At 38.5% G+C, this 18,813-nt stretch overlaps 1 protein-coding gene across 1 annotated transcript in view; it reads right to left on the reverse strand.

Moving 5' to 3' along the window:
• PLCH1 (phospholipase C eta 1) overlaps nucleotides 1–18,813 on the reverse strand; it is a 146,320-nt gene that overhangs the window by 50,678 nt on the left and 76,829 nt on the right. The window contains 5 exon segments of the mRNA XM_015567911.1: nucleotides 858–951; nucleotides 2,737–2,907; nucleotides 6,386–6,515; nucleotides 10,148–10,391; nucleotides 12,497–12,643. Coding sequence (XP_015423397.1) covers nucleotides 858–951; nucleotides 2,737–2,907; nucleotides 6,386–6,515; nucleotides 10,148–10,391; nucleotides 12,497–12,643 — 786 coding nt within the window.

Genomic DNA, 18,813 nt, shown 5'->3' on the forward strand with positions numbered 1-18,813 from the left:
GGGATGACTGGTCACTATGACACACACTGACCACCGGGGGCAGACGCTCAATTCAGGAGCTGCCCCCTGGTGGTCAGTGCACTCCCACAGGGGGACCTCTGCTCAGCCACAAGCCAGGCTGATGGCTACCAGCACAGTGTTGGAGGCAGGAGCCTCTCCCACCTCCTCAGCAGCACTAAGGATGTCCGACTGCAGCGTAGGCCTGCTCCCCGCTGGCAAGTGGACATCCCCTGAGGGGTACCAGACTGCGAGAGGGCACAGGCTGGGCTGAGGGACCCCTCGGAGTGTGCACAAATTTTTGTGCACTGGGCCTCTAGTTTATATATAAGATGTAGATTCTGAGTATCTATCTGTTGGCAAATTACTTAACTTATTTGAGCTTCACTTTTCCGATGGTAAAACGAGATGGTTGTATTAAAGAGATTTGTGGTTCCAACAAACCTCTCCACTGCTACCAACGAGGTAAAACTGGCTCATTGTCAACATTTTTTAAGAAACATGTTCACTTTCAAGTCCCTAGTTTCCTAGATTACTTATTTTAGGGCCTAATTTCCCTTCATAAAATTATCAGGTTGAAGCTATTCCCCAAAATTAGCTATTAGAAAAAAGTCCAAATATTTCTTAGTATCTTCATACATAGTGGCTTCAAATTGCCTTGTGAGGAGTAAAAAATGTAAATTGTCATTGCAAAAGTAAAAGAAGTGGCAATATGATGGCATCTGCTTTGTAGGAAAATGGATATTGGAATCATCAGTAATTCCAGAGATATTTCTAATTTCTCTTTCTAAAATTTTTGCAAGAATTTAACTTAGTGAACTAAATGAAAAATGAGAAATTAAGAATTTTTGTTATTTTACCTTCTATGCCAAGAACGTTTTTCGCCTTATTTTCTTCTGAAACTTCAAATTTCCTTATGATGTCAAGGCAATAGTCTGTTGTCACATTATTCATCTAAACAAAACAGAACATTAGTCGAGTACCTGAAATATCATGATATGTGTTTCTCTACACTAAAAAAAGCTTAGTGCAAAGTGCGTTAATGAACAGTGTTTGTAGTTACTAATGTATAGCCACTTTAACTTTGCAAAAGATCATGATCTCAACCTTCCTTGCATCTTTCACATTTAATCAGTGAAAACAACCCTTCCACTATTAGAAAAATGTGTTCTATGAAGCAATAAAATTAATTAAATAGAATTAATAGTCAATGCAAATCCATTGCTAAAAATCCACTCGCTGTAAGCTAGTAGCTAACTGCAAAAGCAGACACTGGTTTGCTAATCATAAATTTATGTTGAAAGAAAATGATTCATTACCAAAACAGAGTGTTGTAGGTGAATCTACCTGTGCATTATCTGTATATATCCTTCCATTAAATCATGAGAACAGCCTGTCATGTTGATTCAAGAACATAAAGGTTAGCAAAAAATAAAAATAAAAAAGCTAGGCGAGACGGCTAGTGTACAGAAAGCTCTGGAGCTGGACTGCTTGTGTTCCAGTCAGCTAGCTGATGTCATTGACAGTGTGATCTTGAATGAGTCACTTACTTTCTCTGTGGCTTCCTTATAGGGCAGCTGTGAGGATTAAATGAATTAATATTTGTAAGAATATTAATGGGAGGCACCAAAAGGCAGGACAAGATATATTACTGAGTCGGCCTCAAGGTTGCTGCATGAACATTACATATTTAGTGTCACTGGGAAAAGTAAACTCTTCAGAAATAATTCTTTAATTAAGTAGCAATACAAAGGATGTGAAATTTGATCAAAAATCCATTGAGCCCATAGTTTAACAGTGATATTTAAAATACTAATGAATAGTGACAGAGGAAGCTAATCTTGTGAGCCAGTATTTCATATTTCAGTGATACTTCTCAGAAATTATATTATCTCTTAGGTTCAATACTTATGATTTAGCAAAATCTAATTTTTCTAAACAGTCTATTTAATAGCATTAAAATTTGCTAAGACAGCTGATCTTAAATATTCTTGCCACACAACACAAAAAAAAATCATAGCTATATGAGGTGTTGAATATGTTAATTAGCATTGTGGTGATTATTTCACAATGTATACATACATATATCAAATCCTCATATATTGTACACCTTAATATTTTTATTCATCAAGTAAACCTCAATAAAGCTTGGAAAAACAAAAATATTATTTTTCTACTTTAGTGAGAAACAGAGTTTAAGGTAATTCAAAAAAAAAAAGCACTAGAACAAGACTTTGCCACAATTCAGCTGACATAATATTAAAAGATCTAATTTAAATATATTTAGGAATTCCCTTTGCTAATCAGGACTTAATTTACTTAGCCTTCTCATATGGTCAAATGCCAATTTCCCATCAGAATTATCAATGAATTATTATATTGCTAGTTAGGAATTATGCCATAGTTAATAAATACTTAGCTATATTGTTATTAGAAAGGAAATTACTGTTGTATCTAAAATGAAATGTATAAGTTACCATTGGTTACTTTGTATAAAAATATACATATCTATGCTCAACATCTTTAAGGTAAAAAATTATATGTGTTCAATTTATCACTCCCACTTTAAAAAGCTGCTGAAACACGTTTTAAATAACTCATAGTAAGATTTTTTGGAATTTTGATGTTTCTACTTCTACCCTAAATTTAAACTATATCTACATCCAACCCCAAGAAAAAACCCATGCATCTTTCACAAATATTTTTAAGTAAACATTCAACTCTGTAGTCTAATAGTACCTTTTGTTCCACCTTTAAAAATTGAGCCAATTCTTCCACAGTTAGGTGATCTTTCTTGTCACTGTAGCTCAAGAGCAACAAATAAAGGTCCCGTCTCAATGACATCATTTTGTAAAAAACACAGAACTCTTCAAAAGTCAAAGTTCCCTGATTCTCATCTGTATCAGCTTCCTGAAAGAGGCACATTAAAATCATGTCAGGGTTAGAGTTTGAAACAAGAAATTCAGTGCTGGTAAATATTTACTATAAAAGAGAGAGTGCACATTTTACAAATGGTAAATATTCTTTTCTAGCATACATGGATCAGTTTTAAAATTGGCTATATCTTAGGCCACAAGCAACGTCACAAATTATAAAGAATTAAACTTATTTTAAAAACTAATTTCTCTCAGAACCATAAATTTATAAATCAACAAAGAAAGTTTTAAAAAAAAACTGTGGGAACAACATAATACCCTTCTAAGTAGGAACTAAAACATATAGAAGTGAACCACATATTAAAATATGCACCACATATTAAAATTCGTGTGATGAAGTTAAAGCAGTAGAGGAAACTTGAAGTTTTCAATTTATTCAAAAGCAAAGTAAATCAAAAATAGAGAAGTTAATAATTCAACTTAAAAATCTAGAAAAAAATTTAAGCTAAAGAAAATAGAAATAAATTATAAGCAAAAGCAGAAAGCAATGACATAGAAAACAAATGGATAGAACATATCAAAGGTGAACAATTAAACCAAAAGCTGATCTTTTGAAGAAACTAATGAAAAAGAGAAATCTTAGACAAGATAACATAAACAAAAGAGAGATGACACACTTAACACATAACAAAAATGCCGGTCTCTCATCACTTCCGGAGCTGCTTTTCAATCACCTATAAATGTTACCTATAACAGAAGCTCTGTTAATTCTGCATAGGTAGCTTAGTGCTCTTACAGCCATCAGCATCATTGGTACCTCCTTGCTTTTCTTCCACAGAAATCTGAAAAATCCATCTGCACACATTTGTAGTTCAAATTATTTGTTTCTAGCAATTATTAAGCAAGAATCTTTCACCAGGTATCTTCCTTCTGATTGAATGAATTTGTCATAAAACTGTTGGGAATATATAATGAAAAACCAATCCGTTTACATGCTCTTCATTCTATGTGTACACAATTGTAACTGAATAAAAACCGACAAGGAATCAATGGCATTTTGAAGTACTAGATTTCGTGAAGTACAAGCAGCTGTTATATGATTTTAAACCTAGATTTGAAAGTCAAAGATTTTATGAGCAAAAGCTTTGATCAATATTTAATCAGACACAGTTTCTTTGTAAGGCTGATTGCCATTGCCTTCTGTAAGTTTAAAGGTAGAGAGAGATTGGTCCATGGAATATCAATATTTGGGTGTTTGAGGCTCCTGGTTGTAGAGTTTTTGGACCCTAAGAAGTTAGGTCTAATGGTCATGTTTCTTCCATAACTTTGTTTCAAAATATCTAACCCTGGATACAGAGATGAAACATTTTTCAAGACTTCCTTATATATGCCTAAAAAATTAAGAGAAGTAAAACTCTGAGGTTTAAACCATAGCATCAAAGACTTCAAAAGAAGCTATCAATACATTAAACGATTTTTTTTTTAAAGTCAGTTGAGCCCTAGCCGGTTTGGCTCAGTGGATAGAGCATCGGCCTGTGGACTGAAGGGTCCTGGGTTCGATTCTGGTCAAGGGCACATGCCCAGGTTGCAGGCCCAATCCCTAGTAGGGGACATGCAGGAGGCAGCCAATCAATGATTCTCTCACATCATTGATGTTTCTATCTCTCTCTTTCCTTCTCCCTTCCTCTTTGAAATCAATAAGAATATATTTTAAAAATAAATAAAAATTAAAAATCAGTTGAATCTTGCATTGGAATAAATAGTCAAAGAAAATACTAGGGAGTCTTTAATGTCTTTATTAACAATTCAGTAAAAAATAGAGAGAGAGAGAGAGAGAGAGAGATTGTTCCTGAAAGAATACTAAGATCCTTGGTTCTCCCACCACGAGTACTTACAGAACCCCCCAGAAGCAAGGCCCAGTAGCAATGTCCTGCATACAGCAGGCCCAACAGCTTCTCCACTTACTTCTGGTTTGATAAGTTCTTTAGATCAAATGTCATAAAAAGAGACCTTTAATGTTTTCTTAAAACTTCTCTAAAGGATTTACTGTGAGCCCAGACACATCTGACATACACATTTCCTGATTTACTCTCTAAACTGCTTGATGCATTAAACATAAAAGGTGTCTGAAGTGGAAAAATACAGAATTAAAAATAGATCAATATCTTATGTTTCTTCCTTATCTTCCCAAAAAGTACCCAGAAAATCATTATTTTTGTAGACGTAAACTTTACCCTCCTCCTTAAGCTTGGCCTGTCTGACTCAATCAGCAGCTACCTCTTCTGTACTATAAACACCACCTACAGAAAGGATCAGATGGGGATGTGGAGTTCACAACAGGACAAAAGTGAGGTGTCACAGAGAGAGAGCCAGGAACATGGCAAATCTTTTTATATAGTTTAAAGAGAATTCACAAAATACATGACAACCTATTTCTCCTCCTAAGTCCCTCACTCCATCTCTGGGATTCCTTCTACAGCATATCTCATTCCCTCCTCTCAGGCTATCCTCTGATGTAATGGGACCAAGTTCCCCACAATGCAGACCATATTCAGCCTAGAGTTTTAAATGGCAGGACCACTGTAAGAGGTCACAGATGGAAGCCAGCCTCCACCTTCCACTCACTGTTGCAACTCACCCCTCATGTTGTTTCTGCCCTTATCCCCTCTACGAGCAAGTGATTAGAAAACAAAGCACAAAACATCGTAACATATCACCCCCTATACTTCTTTTTAGAGGTACAAAACACCACTTATGTAGTCAATGAGAAAATCATTGCAAATCATGGATTATGCATGTGACTTGCCTCCAAAGAAGAGGCTTTCCTAAATTCATATCGCAGTAATTACTAATAATCTAACATTGTCTTCACACCAACTCAAACTTAGCAGAGCTGACTTCTATACCTCTGGAGGACTAAGTTTGGGACCAAGGATTTTTTTCTCAAGGAATTGCCAACAGGGGAAGAGCATCTCATCTAATACCAACAGTCAGTTGAATGAACTTCGGGAGAGCTCCCTAAACACATTTACTGATTCACCCTCTAACCTGCTTGATGCATTAAACATAAAAGTGATACAGCACTTCTGAGTCCTATGGATTCTGAATTTTAAACTCATCTGAAACAAAATAGAGGACCCTTGGGGATTTCAACAAGTGCAATTTTTTTTTCATGTCTTTATTCTGATCCTCACAACAGTCTGTGAGGTGGACAGTGAGATATTGCCATCCTCTCTAGGAGACTTGATCACATTTACTCCATTATTTGTCAGGTAAGATGCTTATGATCACTCTCTGAAAACAGCAACAAGGCATTTTAGGAAGTGAAATTATGAATGAAAGTGTGTTTTTCCCTTGATGGAACAAAATGTCTCTCTTTGTCAAAGAAAAACAAAGCAAAACACAGCAGGTAATATTAGCTTCCCAAAAAATAGCCCTTTAAAATACCTGAATACACCAATAACCACTCATGTGGATTTTACTTAAGGCCAACTGGATTGTAAAAAACGTACCTGAAACATTTGTCTGACTTTTCTTCGGGGTAAGTTGACATTTAGTTTATGCATCAATTGGTGTATCTCTTCAATATTCAATAAGCCGTCACCATTCTTATCAGCTTCCTCAAAGGTCTGCTTCACCCACATGCAGAAACGTCAAGAAAAACACCCGTGTTTTCACAAAATAAAAGCTGCTTTCTAACAGAACACTCCAAAGAAATTCTTTTAAGGAGGCTCTTAGTGAGCTACTAATAGTGACAACAGAAGAAGCGGGGGAAGGAGAACACAGACAGGCGATTCCCTTCTCTGAAATGAGTCAAGCCACGCTATTGTGAGAGGTTCAACTCCAACATTGTTATCCAATCCGTTAAAGCATCTCTATCATGTGATGAAACCCCAACTATCCCAAGCTTAGGCCTTCTCCGTCTATGACCTTTCATTTAGTATCTTTTTTACCTTCACAATACTCCATGGTACACAATCTTTTCAATTCCCTTTTCTGAGTTCCACTCCTACATTTAGAAATTTAGACCATCTAGTTCAATCTCCTTATTCACATGAGGATATAAACTAAAGGAGAGGGAGAAATTTAGAAAGGATTAGCAAGGGAACCAGGTACATAGGGTAGGCGCTATCATTAATATCATCACCATTTACAGATAACTCTGAGGCAAAGAGTTTAAGTAACTCACCCATGTGGATTTGGGGCTGGAACCCAGCACCAGTCTGAGTCTTCAACCACAACACCATATTGCTTCTAATAGATATGAGTACTGCATCTGCCTCCAATTCAACATGTTCATACTGCAGAAATAGCTTGAATTACACTTTACACTGGATGAATTTTTTTTTCCTACAGCCAATTAAGACTCATTATTCTCATTATTCATTCACAGTTGAAGTTTTCAGGCCTAATTGAAATGTAATAATCATGAACATTCCAAATCTGTTCCCTCAATTAATGTAATTAAATGTGAGTCCAATTAAGGATGTCATACTATTATTAAGACATTATCTAAAACCCTATCAAATTATGACAAAACCATATGAGAATGGTTCCCAAACTCAAATAATGTTCCCTATTTTTGACATCAGCTTCCTTTATCATTCATTAATTTCCTCTTTCCTTTTCTCTCCTCATTTAAACAACTATCAACTGCTTCTGAATTTTTTAACTGTTCTGTACAGTTCTTGGGTACATGTGCTTTCCAGGTAAGCATATTTTCAGAATATGAAATCACTCAGTTATCAATTATTAATTCAAATATGGAAACTTTCTACTGCTAGTAAACATGGACAAACAAGTCAGGTTAAAGAACTATTGCCTAAGCTGGTATAAATTCTATTTAGAGTATTGTAACTTTAAAATGTTAAAAGTAATCCCCATGGTAATCACACACAAAAATAGCCAAAGAATATATGCAAAAGAAAATGAGAAATGACTTATATATTACACTGAAAAAAAAGTAAACTAAACACAAAAGAAGACAGGAATGCAGAAAATGAGGGACAAAAACAGCCATAAGGCATACAGATAAGAAATAGCACAATTACAGAACTCCCTTCTTATCAGTAATTACTTCAAATATAAATGGACTAAACTTTTTGGTCAAAAGTCAGAGATTGGCATTGGTAAAAACACATAACCCAACTATATGTTGTCTTAAGAGATGCACTTGAGATCCAGAGACACAAACAGGTTGAAAATAAAAAGATGGGGAAAGAAAGACTTTCTATGTAAATTAGGGGTGACAGAACAAAAGCTTCATAACAATGGATTTGATGATGATTGCTTATATAGGATACCAAAGGTACAGGTAACAAATGGAACTTCATGAAAATTTAAAAATTGTATGCATCAAATGACACTGTCAACAGAGTAAAGGCAACTCACAGAATGAAAGCAAATATTTTAAAATTATATATCTGATAAGGGATTCATATCCAAACAATGTAGAGAACTTCTAAAACTTAATGACCAAACAAAAAAATGCCAACCTGCTTCAAAACTGGGCACAGGACTTGAGTAGCCATTTCTCCAAAGAAGTTATATGAATGGCCAACAAGCACATGAAAAGATGCCCAACATCACCCACATTAGGAAAATGCAATTAAAAGCCCTGGCTGGTTTGGCTCGGTGACTAAAGCATCAGCCTGCGGACTGAAGGATCCCGGGTTCGATTCGAGTCAAGGGCATATGCTTGGTTGCGGGGCTCGATCCCCAGAGGGGGGCGTGCAGGAGGCAGCCAATCAATGATTTTCTCTCATCATTGATGTTCTATCTCTCCCTCTCCCTTCCTCTCTGTAATAAATCAATACAAATATTTTTTAAAAAACTACCACCTCACATTCACTAGAATGACAAAAGAACAGAAAACAAGTGTGGTGCAGATGTGGAGAAATTGGAACCCTCGTGCACTGTTGGTGGGAATGTAAAATGATACAGCTGCTGTGGAAACCAGTATGGCAGGTCCTCAAAAAATTAAAAATATAATTAACAAAAGGAAGTCAACACACTGAAGATGGCAGAACTAGGTCTCTGTGACATCTCTGGGCCACTGATGAACCAACCCTGGAACTGCCCCATTTCAGATCTCTTGTTCATGAAAAATAAATACTCCTTATTGTTTAATAAATATTGCCTTAAACAATATTAGTATGGTTGCGTCGCTTGCACCAAAAAGCATTCTTACTGGTTCAGTATTTTTGTTTGTTTTTCCCAAAGGTTAGGAAGTTAAGAAGGAAACTAACAGAATAAAGCACCAACACTTGTTCTTATGTTTGTATTTTATTCCTATGTTTGTTCTCTTATGAATCCCAGTTGCATTTATCTTCATGCTGAGAATACTGATGAAAGCTCATCAGCTAAGGAGTTCACACTGTCAAAACCCTTTTCTGGGCTGAGTATTTCCCCTCTCCTCCAACAATGCCCCAGGTGAGGGATTACAGCCAGAGTAATATAAATCTATCACCACTCTTGGCAAAAAATTAAGGCGCACATTCCAATGACAGCAAGGAATTGGTACTACTCCCTATACATGGACAGGAGGCACATGTACTCTAAGGCATTCAAAATGTGCAGAAGGAACAAAAAAGCAGTCTCATGCCCTCACTTCACAGCTAAGAAAACTGAGGCCAGAACCACCAGCTCGATCCCAGCAGGAGCGGTGCCTTTCAGACCAAGTACATAATCATTTAACTTGTTAGCACTGCAGAACCACAAGAATGGGTTTAACCAATAATGAAACTCGGCCTCCCATCTCTCAAGCAATTTACATAGGATAAATGTGAAGTAAAATGTAAGTTCCCCTGGAGCGTCAATCAGTTCCATTTCCAAACTGTACTAAGAGAGAGGGAAAGTAGAAAAGAGCTATGTCCTGGGTACATAATTGGAACTCAAAAAATATTTGTTAAACTAAACTGGCTATAACAAAGCAGGGTTTTTTCTCTAATACGAATAAATGCTTTCCTGGTTATCTCATCTCTCTGGGGAAACTTCATTTTGGATATTTCTTGGAGCTAAATTCAGTCTCTTCTGAAGAAGTCTGCTTCTGACTTTATATACGCTTGTTTTTATGTTTCACACATTCGTTTACTTTCTGTGGGAATGAGGAGGGAATAGTGAGGGCTAGGGGTAAAGGAAGAAAAAAATTGGGGGGAAATAAGCATAGACTGACCATCACTTACACACACACACACACACACACCACCACCACCACCACCACCACCACCACCATTTCCACACAGAACTCAAAAATAACGTTTGAGGAAGGATATTGGTCATGAGTCCTTTGCCTTTTGGCAAGGGAATCTTCATCACTGATGCCGGCCATCAGGTACTTGAGGCCTGTGATCCAGGTGCGGGCCTCCTCGGGGTTGGAGGTGATGAGGTCCAGGGACTCCATGTGGTTGCCATGGTAGATGGTAAAGCAGCAGCTGGGGTCAAAGTTCCCCTCAGCTTGTCTGTGGAATATTTCCGACTGCCGACCCTCGGTGACTTTGTAAATGGAGTCGATAAGTACTGTGAGGCAAGTGAAATACATGACAGGTGAAGATATGGATACAGACTAAAAAAAAGGAAAAACAAAATCATTTTAAATTTTTAAAAATAAGCAAGAACAAGGTCATGGTCCGTGAGTTGGGGTTTTTAAGTCTAAATGTGACATACAAGCCCTGTCACTTACAGCTAGGAATCTTCTCTACATGAGACTTTACCTTCCTGGGCAGACTAGACAATGCCCTCCCAGGTATTGAGCCTGGATGGGTTGAAATTTATGATAAAATGATAGATATGCCCAGTGGGGTAAGAAAACTGGTAGAAGAGGGGGCTAATAAATATGTCAAATTTACAGTTCACATATTTATGCAGGGAAAACATACAAAGACCTAGAGCCAACTTTGGTGTTTTAAATATGCATGAGAAGATAAAAAAAATTGAAAGGAAAAAAAAATTAGTGGTAACCAAATAGCACAGTTAACAGTGATTGGCATTTATAGGAAGGATGCTATTAGGAGAAGGAGAGAAGGGCTGAGAGAGATGGAAAAGAACAAGGTGGTATCCCAGTGAAAGAGGCATAAAGACACAGAAGCATAAGGCCCACCCCAGGGATGCTGAGCAGGCCGTTCATGCCGGACTGCAAAGCTCAAGACGGGAATCCAGGAGTAAAGGCTGGAGGGGTAGTGAGAGGCTAGATTGTGCAGAGCCTAGAACAATAAACGAGAGATTAACACTATTTATGCAGTGGGGCAGCATTAAATATTTGTATCAGAGAAGCACTACAGGGAATATTATGTACTTTAAACTAAAACAGTATGTTTTATTTGCTTCTTTATAGATAAGCATAAACCAGAAGAGTTGCATATCCTGTTGATTGCCCACAAACACCATCTTCTTCTCCCCTCTGCCTGAATAGCAGAGGCGCAATTTTCTTATGGTATTCTCATGCTCCCTACATGATTCAGGAAAATGAGTATGTGCCCAGCCCCAGGGCAAGTTCTGGTGGGGCTCAGCCATTGGGGTGTCCCCATTCATATTTCTTACGATTGATCTAGGTGTGGGAATGCATCCTGGCTCTAACCAAGGAGACTAGGGGCAATGTGCCATGAGTGAAAGGTCTGGAAAGAGGTTCTTCTCTTCTAAAAAGGAAGTAAAAGAAGAGAAGGTTCCTTCCTCCCTCTTCACTGTTATGTCAGGTTGTGAGGCCCAGAACAGCTGAACCCTTGGTTACAAAGCCAACACACCAGGGACAGAGCCAAGAGCACTCAACAAAACAGAACTAGAGACTCAGTACCCCATACCTGGGGCCTGCCAACCTCTGGGTTTCTTGTCATGTGAGGTAATAAATTTGTTTGTCGTATAAGCCTAATTTGGTCCAGGTCTTCTGCTACTTGAAGGGGAAAGCATCAGAACTGATCAAAGCAGAAAAAACTAGCAAAATGGAAATTGGTTAGGAGACTTCACAATAGGCCACCGGAAAGCTGATGAGACCCTGGACAAGGATCATGTGACAAAAGGCTGGAAGGAGCAGATGAGAGAGGCATTACAGGAGACCACGGGACTTGGTGCTGAGTAGAAGGTGTGAGAGACAGGCCTTAACGAGGAGTCAGATCAAAGCTATTTTACTTGATTTCATTAAAACAATTTTCTTATTAATCAGTCAACTGTGCTCAGAAAATGGCAAAACACTTTAACGGATCTATATTCATAACATCCTTTGGATTTATGATACCCATAAACTTTCATAGGAAAATGGAAGACCTCAGGCTATAAAATCTCATATGCCAAGTAAAATATATATATATACATGCGTGTGTGCGCGCGCGCGCGCGTGTGTGTGTGTGTGTGTGTGTGTGTGTGTGTGTGTATAATGTCTCCAACACAGGGGAAATATTAACATTTATAGAATTCATGGAAAAGAAAACTTTTATGGATTTAAATTCCCCCAATAATTTCAAAAGCAAAAATGGTTATAACTTTTTCTGCCTCTCCACATCCTTTAACAGTTGAGCCCAAAACTTGCAAAAAATATTGGTGGTCCAGAGGTCTGAAGCTTCCACAGAAGCCACCCAATATAACCCACATATAATTGTGTCAGGACACACAAAAAATTCAGAGATGGATCTTACTTTTTGCCTTCTCACTCTTCCTGGAGGGTCTCCATCGGAGGCGGGTCCGGTGCTCATCCAGGTAAAAGAGCCGGACGAGCCCTTTGGTCCCACGCTTCAGTTTGATCATCTGTGTCCCGGACTGCATCACACTCATGCATCTTTCAACTGCAAGAAATGAAAGCACAGTCAGCTCTCAGACAATGCACGTGGGTACCGGTGTTCAGAAACTTCACTGTCAAATAAAACCCGATTCACCCCTAAAGACACCCAGGACCAGAAGACAAATTTGCTACAGATACTCTAGAAAGAGTTGTTAAGCAATTTATCAGGCTTAAGCCAGGAAAAAAACCATACTTACTGAAATAAAATTGTACTTCCAGGTACACAATGCATTACTGCTGCACAAAGTCATCTTTTGTTCAAGGGGGTAACACATTGTTTTTTGGTGTGAAACTGATGACCATTTCATACATGGATCTATATTCATAAAGCAAGGTCTCAGATTTCATGTTAGAGCTTCTAAGTTCTTACATAGCCAGCTGTAAAAGCATCTTATGATAATGCCTTAAAAGGCAATCAACAGAAACATAATTGGCAAAATGTTTCAACAACTGCTGAATTGTATGATGGCTACATATGGGTTCATCTATATATATATAAAAGCCTAAGCGACCATTATGATGGGTCGACTGATTGACCAGCCGACTTGTTGATATGACGACACACTGACCACCAGGGGGCAGACACTCATCGCAGGAGCTGCCCCCGGTGGTCAGTGTGCTCCCACAGCCAATCTCCCATGGCCGGCCAACCAGAAAACCTCAAGCTGCGCCGCCTGGGTGTGGCCAGCCAGGGAGGAACCACGGGAGGTTGGCTCCAGGGCATGTCCCACCTGTCTCACCCAGTCCCACACCACCAGCCACCTTCTAATTAATTTCCTTTCAATGTGCATGAATCCATGCACCAGGGCACTAGTATTATTATATTTATGTATGTTTGCAAATAACTAAATAAATATCATTTTAAATATAATTTAAAAAATCAAGTTTTCACAATTGAACATAATTTTTTTTTTTACTCCCCAGCATCATAACCCTCTTCCTTTCCTGCCAAAAACTTTCTGGTTATTCTTTAAGTCATTCATTTTCCCCTCCATTTTCAGTCATATGGACTGTTTAAAATTGATCTACCCTTCAGCTCCAGGGTATCTCATCACTGTGGTTACAGTAATTGGTTCAGAAATGGGCGTGTGATTGAACCCAAGACAACTGGGACTTCTGGAAAAAGTGGATTTTAACCCCTCTATAACCTAAATTTTGCAGCCCACGGCTTCCAGCTGCCATCTGGGATCCATGAAAAGCAAGTCTGCTTGAAACAGAACCCAAAGCTGAGCTGATAAATAGGAAGGGAGAAAAATGTCGAGGTCCTGCTATTTGCCCTGTATCAAGCCCCTCGTGAAATTGGAGACATATCCCTGAACTATTTAGTTTCTGCTCAAATAGCTTCAATTTGAGTTTTCTGGCACTTGCAACAGAGAGAATTTTAACCAATATACTCAATAATACTTCTATCTCAGCTTGAGCAAGCTAATTAACCTGTCAAGTTCTGATTCTACCTCTAGGATTTTATGAGGCTAAACTGAAAGTTGCTAACTTCCAGAGATAGAATCTAGTGACAGCTCCTCTAAAGAAAACCCTTGTTGAACTAAAAGGAAGGCTTATCCTAAAAGAAGGGGCCTGGTGTATAAGTATAAGAGAGGGAAATAAGGATCTAGACATAAAAGATGTGTTGATGAATTAAACTGCAAGGATTTTCCAAATACAGAATAACTTGGTGATTGAATTCTGGTAATATCCAAATAGCTTCTTGTACAAGTGAAAGCTTTCATTTAATTCTCTCTGCTTTGAGATGAACCTTGTAAGAAGAGGCCATTGGGTGTTGCCTGTTTCCCCGTCACTGGTAACTGGAAATACTCTTTTCCCATTTCATGTGCCTTTGGTGGCCTGTCAATCACCCAACTAAGACATGTGCACCTGACTTAAGCTTCCAACAAATCTGTCTCCCTCCACGGGAGCAGAGCATTGAATAAAAACAGCACTGAGCCGTTGCAGTGGCCAAGACTTAAGAAATGCTCCTGGTTGGCCACTCCAACATGCCACAGTTGTCAGAGTTATTCTTCCTGAGGGTGACAAATTATTCCATTTTCCCCTTGATTCTGCAACTATGCAATACTCCTCCAAATGTTCTTTTATCATATCAGCCAGAAACAGCTTTTACTTCATCAACAAATACACAGGCACATATATAACCCTTAGAGCACTAGAAGCATCTAGCTGAGTACCCACAAACAGTACGATGTTAGAAAGAGATCAAAGAAACACAGTAAATAAACTTTAACAACATTAGACTTCAACTTTGCTGGCTGGGTATCTTATCTTTACTAAGAAAGATAATTTGACCCCAAAGCTTAACATTGCATGTGCAAGGTACTCATTACAGGGCCTATAACCAACATTCACTATATCCTCCACGAAGAACCTTTCTTCACCCCAAAAATTAAGGGAGAATAGCCTAAAGTTAAGTACAATTTTAAGAACTGATATTACAAGGGAAGGGAAATGTAGCTTTCTCTTACTCACCTTACCTGACATATCAAATACCCAAGTAATAAAAATAATGCTTCTTAAAATGTTTACTTTGAAGCACAGAACAAAATTTACGATTTAGTTTCACTCTAGTAAATTTACCCACCACTGAGCACCATTCAGTTAGGTAATGAGAGCCACGAATTTCAATTCTTGACAGTCACATTAACCATCTCATACCAGTAATTAAAGGGAGAACAGAAGAGAGTATGTCATCATATCAAGATAAAATCAAATCAAACTAACCAAGCCAAAACACCCAAAAAACTCTATTAGAATGTCAATAAACAGATGTTCACAGAGCAACTCCTTGTTCTAGGCACAGGGCTATGTAATGAGGGAAAGCAAAAAGCAAGAAGACTTCTCTTCACCTTAAAGAGGTCAAATTTTAAGAGAATGAAGCACCTAAAGAGACTATTATGGTAGTTCAGAGCTGTGGTTAAGAACACCAGTTTGGATCTAGACAGCCTGGGGTAGAACTCCAGGTCTGCCACTCCAGCTGTATGATGCTGGGCAAGATATTTAATCCCTCTGTGTCTCCATTTGCTTATCTATAAAATGGGGGATAATATTATTTACCTCTTGAGTTGCTGTTAATTGAACGAGTTCATTCAAGTAGAGTACTAAAAATGGTACCTGGCATATCATAAACACTATAAATGGTAGTTATTATTAAGGCTTTATTATTGAAATGTTTTTAAAATAAATGCCAAGTCAGAAGTAAAGACAGAAATACTATGGGGGTCTATAGAAAAAGGAGTCTACAGTGAGCTGGAATGGGGAGAAGTATGGTAATAAAACAGAATCAGTGAAGACTTGGGGGCAGGAAAGAGGAGAGGTATGATCAAAGGGTAGGGAAGGGCGGGCCTCCATCTTTGGAAGAGTGACTCAAAGGGCATTGACAGGATATATGAATCCATGGGCCGGATAAGACTGGACTGTAGAGGGTTAGAGGTGCTGGATTAACATTTTAATCCATTGGCAATGAGAGATTCACTAGATATTTCTGAGCAAAGGAGTGAAAGGATAAAAGACAGAATTTAGGAATGTATTTTTGGGGGGAGAGAGAATAAAAGAGTAAAGAAGTTGAAGTAACTGAACCATCACAGATCTATAAAGCAAGGACTATACATCCATAGACCGCCCACATACCTGACAGTCCCTCTGCTTTGCTCACACTGCCTTTCGTTCCCCTTCCTTTCCACAGTCCCATTTCTTTTCCCTGAGATGGAATTGCTATGGCTACAATATGTCGACAATTTAACAGGAAAAACACAGTGATATAAATGAATAACCAGTTACTTGTGCTAATAAATACCACCTACTACTTAGCAAATACCATCCAGAGAAACAAAACATTTTAGAAAATGGGATACAATCCCTTAGAGAGGGAGTATGTTTACACAATATATTACTGTAAATATTCACTAGCTTCACATTTATCCCACCAACTCAGCCGCAGGCTAAGATCTCGCACCATCCAGTAGAGTGGGCATATATACATGATCAAAATGTCCTTGCAAGCTAGGTTTTGAAACAATACGCTGCCTAAATTGTTTATGGAGCTGCTTTCTACTTTCACTGTGATCTTTCCCTGTCACACAGAAAAGCCATTATTTGGTTAGAGTCAAATTGAAAAATCAAGTCCAATGGAGTCTTGAGAGTGATTCTAGCCCACTTCTCCCTGCCTCGAACAGTCCGTTGAGTTGTCCAGTTAACCAGAGAAAGAAAACCTTCAAATCATTCCTTGTAATTCATCCCAGTAGGTAATGATCACCAATGTTGGAGACAAAATATTCTTCCAGAATCCTCTAAATCACTTGTGTCAGCGTAAGCCAATTTCTTCATGTTCTGCCTTCAGTAGAGGAATTAACAGGGATTACTGACCCCCTTAAAAGTCATTCTCCAACCATTCTGGGTCGGTCAATTCCATTAAATGGGATGAGAAACAAGGAAACAAAGAAGGAGATCCAGAAGCAGGTCAACAAGGACAGAGTCCCAGTAGCTTAGAATGGAATACCCTCATCACACACATTTCCAGTGCTGGAAAGTGTCTGGGGAAAGTCTGCAAATGTGGGCTATAAATTCAGGCAGCTACCAACACGTGCATAATCCCTTTGAGCCTACGTCATTCTCCCTATGATAGCCTTAATATTTTTAGAAAACACGTTATGTGAATACAATGCAGCAATGTTCAAGAATATTAAGGGAGAAATGCCCATTAACCCATCACATAATATACATTGTTTTGGTCTATTATGGTCCAGATCTTAATATGTACACAATTTGACACACTAGTTGCAATCATGATACTTTAGCCATTTGGCCCTCTGCTTTATTTCATTTGCATTATAAACAGTTTTCCATGTTTCTACACAGTCTTGATAATTATCATTTTAATGGCTGCCTTATAGTATAGTATAAATATTTAAAGAGCAGAAGAGATGAGTAGAGAACTATATTCTAACTTTATTACATAATTAGAGTTTAAAACTTAACAGAGTCTCATCTGTAAAATGAAAGGGCTAACAGAGTGGTCTGCAAAGTCCTTTAGAATTCAACTCCCTATCAGGATTAAATCAATCATTTTGGTACAGTTTAAAATAAGTAAATTTCCTTAGGGGCTATCAGTTCAACAAATCCTTCAAGTAGAAAATACTGTAAATCTATACTAATAAAAGGGTAATATGATAATTAGACCGGGTCGACTGGCCATCTTCCAGACGTCCAACTCTCTTCCAAAGGCCATGGTGGTGGGGGTATCAGTCCAGATATAGAGGTTATGTATTTCTGTCTGCCAAGAGCATCTCCTCCTGATGAAAAAGGCTTTCCCTCCTCATTTAAGCAATCCTATCCTATATAATCTATCTATACTAATAAAAGGGTAATATGCTAATTAGACTGGGTCGACTGGCCATCTCCCAGACGTCTGACTTCCTTCCAGACAAAGCCATAGTAGTGGGGGCTGAGGCAGAGGCAGTTAGGGGAAATCAGGCAGTGGTGGGGGCTAAGGCAGAGACAGTTAGGGGCGATCAGCCCGGCAGGGGAGGGTTATTGGGGGCAACCAGGCCAGCAGTGGAGGGCAGTTGGGGGCATTAGGCAGGCAGGCAGGTGAGTGGTTAGGAGCCAGTGGTCCTGGATTGTGAGAGGGATGTCCCGGATTGGAGAGGGTGCAGGCTGGGCTGAGGGACCACCCCTCCCACCCCCACGCACGAATTTCATGCACTTGGCCTCTAGAGTATGTGTGTGTATATCTATTATAGTAAAAGCATGTGTCTGTATGTGTATATATCTATAATAATAAAAGCATAATATGCTAATTAGACCAGACGTCCTTCTGGATGAAGATGAGGCAGGCAGGGGCCGGGGCAGAGGAGGCCCAGGCAGAGGCAGCAGAGGCCTCTGGCCTTGGCAGCAGCGGGGTCCAAACACCTTGTATGAATTTTGTGCATCGGGCCTCTAATATATATATATATATAAGGCTAAGTGACAGAACGTCTGTCTGTCCGACTGTCTGATTAGCCAGTACATATGATGCACACTGGCAATTTAAAAATAAACGTTGATTCATGCAAGGAAAATTTTCCCATCGAATTTCTTAATAGTATTATTCCTTCAGGAATGCTAAGTCATAAATTAAAATTAAAATTAAAATTGAAATTAAAATTAAACTTGAAAGTAGCATTTTTC

Source organism: Myotis davidii, unplaced genomic scaffold (assembly GCF_000327345.1).
Source record: "Myotis davidii unplaced genomic scaffold, ASM32734v1 scaffold1284, whole genome shotgun sequence".
Lineage (NCBI taxonomy): Eukaryota > Metazoa > Chordata > Mammalia > Chiroptera > Vespertilionidae > Myotis > Myotis davidii.